This window comes from Xiphias gladius, chromosome 8, assembly GCF_016859285.1.
Source record: "Xiphias gladius isolate SHS-SW01 ecotype Sanya breed wild chromosome 8, ASM1685928v1, whole genome shotgun sequence".
In the NCBI taxonomy this organism is placed as follows: Eukaryota; Metazoa; Chordata; class Actinopteri; order Istiophoriformes; family Xiphiidae; genus Xiphias; species Xiphias gladius.
Window position 1 is genome coordinate 2,029,737 of NC_053407.1, and position 10,713 is coordinate 2,040,449.

The 10,713-nt window shown below is 38.3% G+C and overlaps 1 protein-coding gene across 5 annotated transcripts; it reads right to left on the minus strand.

The window, feature by feature from the left end:
- Window positions 1-270: 270 nt before the first annotated feature.
- LOC120793805 (olfactomedin-4-like) lies at window positions 271-10,081 on the minus strand. 5 transcript variants are annotated; one of them, XM_040134214.1, is made up of 8 exons: window positions 9,968-10,081; window positions 9,783-9,880; window positions 4,871-4,993; window positions 4,494-4,712; window positions 4,044-4,197; window positions 2,256-2,483; window positions 1,367-1,535; window positions 271-905 (listed from the first exon to the last, which is right to left on the minus strand). In XM_040134214.1, the coding sequence occupies exons 2-8, from the start codon at window positions 9,813-9,815 to the stop codon at window positions 470-472; spliced, it is 1,362 nt and encodes a 453-aa protein (XP_039990148.1). In that variant the 5' UTR covers window positions 9,816-9,880; window positions 9,968-10,081; the 3' UTR covers window positions 271-469. The 5 variants fall into 5 exon arrangements, with proteins under 5 accessions (XP_039990148.1, XP_039990149.1, XP_039990150.1 ...); XM_040134215.1 differs by having other exon boundaries at window positions 9,783-9,896; XM_040134216.1 differs by lacking the exon at window positions 9,783-9,880 and having other exon boundaries at window positions 9,968-10,077.
- Between the last annotated feature and the right edge of the window lie 632 nt (window positions 10,082-10,713).

Below are 10,713 nucleotides of genomic sequence, written 5' to 3' on the forward strand. Positions count from 1 at the left end.
ATATATATATATACACACATTTCTATATATATAAAAAGCATAATAGGTCCCCTTTAAGCTAATGCCAGTGAAACTAAACTTTCTACACAGATGTTTAAACTAAAATAATTCCAGCAGCTTAGAAGAAAGGACCTATCCCTGTTCTGGTAGGCTTTTGAATTTAAATATGTCCAAGAAGTGTTGAGCCTCACTAAGAGTGGCACCAAAAACCTTAAGTGAATGAAAACAGTAGAAAAAGAAGATAAACTAACAGCAGCAGAAAACTGAGTATGACATTATATGTTTTTATTCTGATGGAATTAGTAGAATGTAAATAAACATTATGGTGAATTTATCATGTAAATTTAATATGTATAGTACAGGTAATTTCACACCCCTCTTTTTTATTTGACTAAACTTTATTTGTTGGTGCTACTCACTATTACTGGATCCATTATTTAAATACAGGCTTTTATGGAAAATTATCCATTTACCCAAACAAAACCTTGTAGGAGACCATATAGGAGTCACAATAGGCATGTAGCATCTGGTCCACAGGGCTGTAATTCAGGGCATAAATGTTGGGAGCCATCTTGCTGATGAAGACACCAATGTTGAACTTCTCCTCCCCTGTCACAGTGTCAAAGGAATAGAAGATCTCCTCCACATCTTTGTTGACGAACCGTGTCACGTAGAGCACGCCGCAGGCAATGAAGGTGTTGGTTACCCCCAGCTTGTAGACCGATGTGTGCCAGGTTTGGCCGAGCATCAACTGTTCACCCTCCTCCACCTTGGAAAGCACCAGGTTGCCAAAGTCCTGGCTGGTGGTGTAGATCACCCAGACCCCAGACTCATCTGTTGCCAGGTCCAGGTCGGTGTACGGGTAGCATTCATCAAGGTGGCAGAAGTTACCCTTTGAGTTAAATCTGACAAAACAGAGGACAGAAGTGATGTTGTTGGGTGATGTTTAATTTTTGGTTGCTCCTCACACATAGACATACACTGTGGTATGTATTGTATGGAGTTTTAATGTAAGTTCAAGGTACACTGAGCCCATGTAAGTGCAAAAGTTCATTTTCATTTTCTGGACTCACTGTATTCTGTTGTGATTTTGCATATTTAGAATTTTACACACGTATCATATTTTTCCTATTTCCATTGAGACATCACCATTTATGTTTTTGAATTCCCAGCTACTTGCTATTTCTCTATAAAAAAAAAAACTACAGCATTTATCTTTGTCTATACATTGTAAATAGGGCATGTAGCATGTTTTTGTATAAACAGAAATAGATTTTGGCAAAAAATGTTATTTTGTCAATAATTAATAAACAACTGACTTAATTCAATTTATGAATGAGCTGAAAGACAAAGTTGAGCAGCAAACCTGGTGCCTTTGGGTAGTTGTAATGTGGTAACAGTTTTAGTGCTGAGGTTGAAACGACAAACAGCATCTTGGTTGTAACAGTTGTAGTATAAGGCCTCACCATACATAACAACATTTGGCCCCTGGATGGTGTTGGTGGTTGGGTTAGAGGAGTGGATCAGGACATTACCTGGAAGAAAAAGAAGAGGAAAGAGGAGGGGGAGGAATGGATGTAATCATATATAAGCATTGTTATTATGTGCTAATATTGAAGAATGCAATCAAAAGTATATTTGGGTGGCTTACTTTTTAAAGGGAAAAGTCAACGAATGCAATTAAAAGACCGAAACCAACAATGAATTGATCCTCTTAACAAGTATTATCTGTGTATCCAAAACCCGATTATCTTATTCCTGTGTGCCATAGTGCTTAATTGTTGTAATAAAACTATTAAAACACATCAGTGAGACACACTGTTGCACTGGGTGACATGTTCCTCCATTACCATGAGCATACACTGCAGTTTATTTTGACTAACATACACTGTCCTGCTGCAAGAAATACATTTTTACTCAGATGTGTAATTTTATTGTGTTGCCTCAACCTAGGGCATGCAACAGTATTTTTACCTCATAAGCAATCAGTAACATAAGTCATGTCGCACTTCTGATTTCTCTAGTCTGGAAATGACCCGGGTCAATTAGTTGACTTTATTTACACATCTCATCACTGCAATGCTCATTTTCCCAAGCTTTGTGTACATTTAATAAAAAGAATAGAAAATTTGCCATTTCAACATGATCAACCTAATTACCAGTAAAGCTTTAATATGTGCTCCTGTCCATTAGAAGTATCTACTGAAAGGTAGTACATTTCCTGACATTACAACTAGAACACAACAGTTCTTTACCTGGGATGCTCACCCCAACGATGAGAGAGCTCAGGCTGGAGTACAGACGGACATAGTGACTGTATCTGTTGCTGGAGGTCATCATTACCAGCCAATACCAGCTCTCCTTCCCTGCCTCTGGTTTGGGATCCCGACCCCAGGCTCCATACTTGTAGGAGCCAGGATACTCTCCTGCTGTGTAAACCCTGGGCCCGGTGATGTTCAGAAACTGACCATGTGGACAGTTACCTGAGAAGGAAATGTGAAAAGAATCAGAGAGAAAGAAACTACAACTGTAGGGATACTAAATAACTACAGCTGGTTGAGGGAGACCTCCACTGTTTGATAATTATTTCCAAAAATTGGAGATTGGTGCTGATAGCTTCCCCTAGTTTCCAGTTCATTTATACCCTACATTAGCTTAGTGAGGATGGCCTTTCACAGCTGTGACTGACTCTGATGTTGGGTGTAATTATGCTGGAGGTCAAGGTCTGGTTGTATCTGACTTTGCTGAAGTATCTTAAGTAAAATATCAAGCAACCAATCATGATCACAAATAAGACCAGGAAGCCCAAATCAGTTCCTGTTGGTTGACAATGCAGATTTTCAAAATGTATCATAAGTGAACAATATCCTAAGAGGAAATTGCTACATAACCAGATTTTTTTATTTTCATTTTTCTGGTGTGTTCCACTGGGAGTGAACAAGAAGTTAAAACATTTCGCCATGTTCCACTGAGTAGAGTGGTTTTGACTTCGATTTTTTTTACCTTTAAGCTCCTTTATTAAAACATATCTACCTAAAACTAGTTACAGAACTGCACACACTTAAAACAAAACAAGGTCAAAACCTAGTATATGGTTGCACTGCCCTCTGTCTGCTTCTCTCCTACTTACTGTGCTCATGTATACAGTAATTAAATACAGCCAAATTCCCAATAAAGCTGTTCTCATTTACTAGTTTTTCTGTTTCTGTTGTCAGACAACGGAACCAGTATGAAACATTTCAAGTGACTGAAACGCGGCCCAGTAAGACAACATGTTAACCAGTAGTCACTTCCAAGTTATTTCCAAGCTGCTTCTCTGCACTGCTAAAATCCAGATTTTATGACCGCGATGTCGTCTGACAAAAAATACTAGACACATAAGTTATAGACAACAGCTGTGCTGTGATTTCAGCTATATTTACTTGTAAAAATGATCACTAAAGAGAACGTTAGAAGTTCATTCACGTCTATGCAGCTGCCGTGCAGTCAATTGAACAATACACTTAGAGAGGTAAGCCTGCAGAGGGAAAGCCCAACTCCATGCTTGCAGGCATTACTGGCGACTTTCTTAAATGGAAAGTAGATAAAGTTTGTCGCTAGGTGCCTTTGTGAAGAAAAGTCGTTAAAAGGGTGTGAAAAGTTGGTAAATCTAGCGACACGGGCGCTAAGTTGGCAGCACCGCCTGTAAACTCCCCCTGATGACGCAATAGAATTTTTTTGTGCAAATTAATTTTGAAAGAGCAACAACCAATGGTCTAACTTCGGCATTCAGTCACTCGGCATTCAGCTGACCAATTGTGTAACTTTATCAGTCAATCAGTCAGTCAGTCACGGACATTAGCGTTTATGGGGCTGGCCCTACTGTTGTGGTCCAGCCAAAAAAGAGAAACACCCATCCTCACAGTCTACATAGCCCTCCCAGCTACTTTGACCAGATCTAAGGGCCTGGCGTAAAGCATCTTCGCCCCAGCAATAAAACATTCTCCCAGCCCAAATGCATGTAAAGCCTTAAACAGATACCCATGATCGGACTTGAGACTTACCATGTTGGGGCTGAGTGGGTTGGATGGTGGAGTGAAGTCCATTCCTGCACTGGTTCAGCTCTCTCTTCAGACGCTGGTTGGCTTGTTGTCTCTTCACCACCTGCATAGTGTCGTACTTTTCCAGCTCCTGCATCTCTGCTTTCAGGTTCTCCAGCTGAGAGACAGTAACACAGCAGATATCACAGTATTTTTTTTTCTACAAATATAAATGCATTTGAATACAGCATTGTTTGTCATCAGAGAAACAGGACTGGCTTATACAGTACATTGAAAAGGAAAGAATATTATTCAGGCATTTGACATATCATCTTCAAACCTCACCACCAAACTGCAGAATGATGACGTTAGTATAGCTACCAGTTGAGCTCTGAGTGATGCTTTTAAAGTTAACAGGGGGCTCTGCCTTCATGAATAATATCAGTGCTGAGCAGCATGTGTTTGTGAAACTACCTGTTTAGTGGTTTCAATAGTGAGGAGCTGGTGTCCCAGTGTGGTGCTGTTGAGCTTGTCGATGAGCTGTTTGATATCCATAATTTCATTCTCTATCACCTGCAGGCTGAGAACTCCATAAAGACCTCCGTCATCCTCCTTCTCTAGCACTGACACGTCGTCCTGCAGCTGGGGCAGACGTCGCTCCAAACCCAGCAGCAGACTCTCCAGCTCCAGAGTCTGCGGGGAGAGCAGGTAGACCTTTTGTTTACACATCACTCAGGACTCCATTAGCATATCTACACACATACAAAAGTCTAGGTTGAGTCAGTTTTACAGCTGAGGAGGGAGGATCTGTTCCTTACAGTCTCGTTTAGAAAAATGACATAACTCGTTACCTTCTGGGAGGTGATCTCGCTATTGCATTTTGATGCATTGTCCTCCATTGTGCTGAGTGTGTCATGGGGGAATGCCTCCTCAGAATTAGTCAGCTCACACACACACTTTTCAGCTGAAGTTGCCTGAAATCAAGAATATTAAACATGGCATGTAAAAAAGAAATACTAAATATCATATGTAAATATATCTACATTTGACATGGGCAATGAATAGTACTTTGCAATGAAAATTTAAGAAGATGAAAAACTTTTTTTAAAGGATAATAATTACTATATATCAAGTTTTCTTACCTGTTGGGTGAAAGTGAACAGAGCACACCATGGAACAATCACATACAGCATCATGGTGGATCAAAGAACAGCGCTACATGAAACCGTTGAATTTGACTTTGTCTAACTCTAAATTGTGAACATTCCCACTAACCTCTGCATGTGAGTGAGTGAATGTGCATGTGTGTTTGGTGTGTGTGCCTGTGTCATGTTTTCTTCAAATTGTGATCACTTCCTCCTTGTGGTTTGGATTGCAGAAACACAGAATTTTTTACATGACAAAGGAAAATGCAGTCAATATAGGTACTGACAGATGGTGCTTAAGTAAAAGTTTAAGACTCCTGGGGGGTTCAATTAAAAAAAAAAAGTCTTTTGGAAGTAAACACTAAAGTCAGTAGTGTAAGAGTTATTCAAATTCTTTACTGAAATAAAATGTACTATATATACTACATTAAGCAAATCTTCTGCATTCATAGTTTTACTTCAGTAAGTATGGAAGTATTATTAGCAGCAAGATGTACTTAAAGCTGCACTCAGTTGTTTTATATAATCAGCAGATCAATAGACCATGTATATTGTGAAAGGTGTCAGCTGTAGTGACTAATCCAAAGAGAATTTTCACCCAACTTTGCTGTTCCCTTTAGCGCTAAGGTACCTTTTAGCATCTTTTAGCTAATGGTTTTATGGCCAGCAACTTTACTGTTATGGTTCACTCTCACCACACTCTTCAGTCTCATTTCCAGCAGCAGACAGCTGTTTTCAGTTAAAAAGCTTTGATGAACTCACTATAACTACCTACCCAGCACCAAACAGCACATAGACAAAGTTAGCATCTATCTGGTGAACATTTCTGACATTTCCACCAACATTTTCTGTTGGTGGAGACCAATACTGATGTTGTTCCATGTATGCTGGATTTGTAAGTGGACAATAGTTTGCTAACATGCTTGTTCTGTTGCCCCCATTTAGGGGCAAAAACACTAAATTAATGTGGCTTTAATTATTAAAAAATAAAAGTACACATTATGCAGAGAGCAGTTATATTATTGAATATGTACAGTATATTATATTTTTGGATTAGTAATACTAATCCATCTAAACTGTATTTTAGCATGTTAAAGCTAGTCGAAATTTAGTTATTTTATATACTTGAGAGTATTTTACCATATAACAATACAGCATGATTTATAAGATGACCACACAATATGTAAAATATTAATCTGCAAAGCAACTAGTCAATATAGTTGTTAAATAACAGCAATTCCAACTGTGATGTAATGTAGGAGAACTAGCATAAAATTAAAATATTCAAGTAATTTGCACATACAATATCTGTGATGCCTATGTGATAACAGGATTCAGGAACAGAAAGTGACCACTTTGTACTCAACGCACATAATATTCATTGAAGAAATTCCACACAAATTCAAAATGCAGCATTTAAGTTAAATGTTTTTTCCTGTGGTTTGTGTTATACATGCAATCTGATGTTTAATAACTACAGCATTTACTGTGCATAAAATGTTAAGTGATTAGCCCCTTTCAGACTTTCTTATATTCTCCATTATAGCAGACAGAGCTATCCCTCTGTCTGCAAAGGTTTAAAAAAAATTTCAAGCACATACTGGGCGTATGCAAAAAAATTAATTCAATTAATTTGATTAGTTCTACACTTACAATGTATAGCCAAATTAGCGGTGTGACTCTAGACTTGACTTGATTTATGTCCCAGCTTAAATATCTCAACATCTACTGGATGGACCCCTGCAATAAGGTTGGAAAAAAAAGAGTGTCCCAATCCGCAGTAACTGCGCTGACGGTTTTATAGGGGATTCAAAGACTTTCTAGTAATCATGTCTTTCAAAAAATTTAAAGGTTACCAAAAGAGAAACGAAAGACAGGAGGAAGAAAACAAAGTAATATAGGGGAAAGCAGCTATTAACAAATCTCCCTTATGCAACATTCAGGAAGGGAAAAACATATACTATCAATTCCCCTTTTTATTCAATCCATTTCAAAAGACAGATGAGTGAACACAACTTGCTTCAACCTGTTTTAGAATACTGTAATTATGGAATTTAGGGATGAGGTCTTCGTAGTTGAAGAGTCAGATGGCCACAAACAATCTCTTCCAAGTTTAATGATGAGCTTGGTTCATTCACGCTAAAGACAGAATCTGTAGCAGAGAATGACAACTTGACAAAGGATGGAGCTTCCTTATATAGTGAGAGAGCATCAGCTCACAAGTTTCCTAGTCTCTCTGTCATCTACCCATATGATCCTTACATTCTTTTTGTCACCAGAGCTGTGATAAGCATGTTCAAATATGAGAGCCAACAAACTTATGAACTCTTGTCCTTTATACCTACTATACTAACACTCATGAAGGCAAAAACACATAATATCAATTCCCCCCACACCCCACCCCTTTTTTTTTAATCCATTAATAATGAAATAATTCAATATACTTCCATATCATGGACTTTGCACCAAGTAGAGAGACATTACTACTTAGAGGTTAATGGAAACTTGCCACATGGTGATTTTAATCATCCATAATGTTGTATTTTTCTAGTGTATCGTTTCTTCATTGTCAACGAATGCAGTCATGAAATCAAGGTATAATCAGACTGTTCTCGTTCTGGTGGTGCACAGATTGACATGTTCTTAACAGGGTTTTGGATCATAGTCATGTTAGTAACAGGATAACAAACTTGAGCATTAAAGCACGAAAAATAGGAAAACAACAACACATTACTACAGCAACTATGAAAACAATGGTAATAATAGGAGCTGCAATACTCAAACACCATGCAACACTAGGATCACCACTAAAAAGGCGGGACATATATTCCACGGCTTTTGAATTATGATATCTTCCCAATTCCTGTGCAACTTTGTTCGTTCTGACAATACCTTCTTGGATTTCTCTGATATGTTCGATTGCAATGGTTAAAGTTCCAAAACCTTCTGATTCTGATGGATGATACAGTATGGGCAACATCCATCTACAACAATAGCACATACTCCTCCTTGAGCTGCTGTGACAGCATCCAAAGCTACGCGTTTATCATTGGCAAATTGATTAATTAGGGTCATTTCGCTATCAAGAGCTTGGAGACCCATAAGCACAGCATTAGCCACTAGAGCAATATCTTGAAGAGTAAGAATTATAAGATAATTATTGGCATATTGTAATCCTGTTTTTCAAATTTTTTCAAAAGATGGTCATAAAGACTAATTGTGTGTGTGTGAAAATCCTATAATCCTTATCGATACTGCAAACTATCCTAGACTTAACATAGTTTGGCCCAGACAAACTTCCTAGCATCTCTGCCATGTACCCATATCATCCTTACATTCTTTCTGTCACCAGAGGTGAGGTGAGAATGCTCAAATATGAGGGCCTGATGAACTTATGAACTCTTGTCCCATATATACATGTAACACTCATGAAGGTAAAAAAACATACTATCAAATATTTAATACTGATATTTAGATTAAACCTAGGTACCAGTAGCTTAGCTGAGTTTAGCTTGCTGAAAAATTGCCCAAAATGTTTGACAAACTCGTAATAAGTATATCTCTATGGGCTTTTGAAATTTACAGTCATTGCGGGCAAAACCATCTCACACGACTTGAGGACACAAATGACTGCGTACTTCTGCTCATGCAGAAGATGTCCATTGAGTGGGTGATCCTCTCAAATGTGGCCCAGGCCACATTTGCGTACATACTGCTAATAGAAGGTGGCCATATGTGGCCGAGACCACCTGCCCTTTTTGGTCTGAGCAATCGGATCTCGATGTGTCCTCAATGCATCTTGGATGCATTCACACCTTTACTAAGAGCTGTTCACTTGTGATCGGATCACCCAAGACACATGTTAATGCCAGGTATGAACAGGCCCAAAGTGACTTCATGAATGGGCTACTTAAAGATACTGTATATATAAACAACTTTTTCCATCAGTTCAAGCTGAAAGAAGATTTGCATCAAACATCACAAGTGAACACATCTACCAGGTACTGTACAGGTGTTATTGTTGGTACCCTTATACTTAAAAAAAAAACAAAAAAAAAACACAGTTTTCTCTAAAATAAGTTGAAACTGACAAAAGTAAGCCTCTTCAGAACGGTCCAGTGTTTTCCTCTCATCCATTCTTGGCTGCTTTTAGATGTACAGTATGTTTCAGGTCATTTTCCTGTTGAGGAGCCATGACCTGAAACAGAGCTGTCTGATGTTGGGCAGTAGTTTTGTTCCAGGACGCCTTGATACGCTTCTGATTTCACTGTGCCCTTCAGAGATTCAAGGCTCCCTGTAAGAGATGCAACAACTCAGCCCCATAACATCACTCAGCCTCCTCCATGTGCTAGTGGGGATGGTGTTCTATTCTTTGAAAGCTTATTTTTTTCTTCTGCGAACATAGAGTTAATGTGATTTACCAAAAGCTCTAATTTAGTTTCATCTGTCCAAAGGACATTCACGCAGAAGCCTTATGGCTTGTGAATATGCATTTCACCAAACACCAGTCAGGCTTTTTTTATGTTTCTCTTTCAAAAGTTGGGTCTTCCTCGGCCTTCTTCCATGGAGCACATTTTCATTCAAATAGTGACATATTGTGCGACTGGACACTGTTTACCTTATCTTGGAGGTCAGCCCTCTTTTCCACCATTCAATCTATCCTTCTGTTCAATCTTGGGTCAGTTTTTCTCCTGCAGCCACGCCTAGGGAGGTTGGCTACAGTCCCATGGACCTTAAATTTCTTAATAATATTATCAACTTTGGTCACATAAAGCTGCTTGGAGATGATCTTGTAGCCCCTACCTTGACCACGCCTGGCAATTATTTCTTCCTTATCTCCTCAGACAACTTTCTTCTTTTCTTTCTCTTGTCAATATTCAGTGTGGTGCACACAGTGATACAAAACAACAGAGTGAGTCCTTTTCTCCATTTAAATAGGATGAATGACTGATTATAAGATTTAAGACACCTGTGGTACTAATTAAAGACAAGAATCTGCTTGAAATGTCACTACAATCCACTTATTTCTAACCACTTCTAATCGGTACCAATCATTTTGTCCAGATATAGATCTTATATAGCAAGAATTCAGCTCTTTTTACATCTTTTTTGTTTTATTCTACGGTAAACTTAAGGCATGCAGGTATGCATGACAAAAGAGCTTTTTCAACACTTTCCAGGAAGAACGGAGCATCGATGAGGTGTAAGAGTACCAACAATTTCAACCACGTCTGTAAGATATGGCAGTGAAATCTTGTTCAGTTGTCTTTACATTAATCCTTTCTCAGTGTAGAGATCAGAAATAATAGGGTTTTTTTTTTCTTTTATATCATGTCTTATGCAATATTGAAATATTAAATACTTAAAGACCCATTTAGGAAATAATGCTCTACAATAATCCCTCTCCAAGCAAAACTCATTGTAACTATTGTATAGTTATAGTCTACCCCATATCTTTCTTTGTCCTCGTTTTCTGTTATCTGTGTAACGTCTGCATATAATCCTGATATAAAATTATTTGTAATTTGCAAATGTTTGTGCTATGCCTC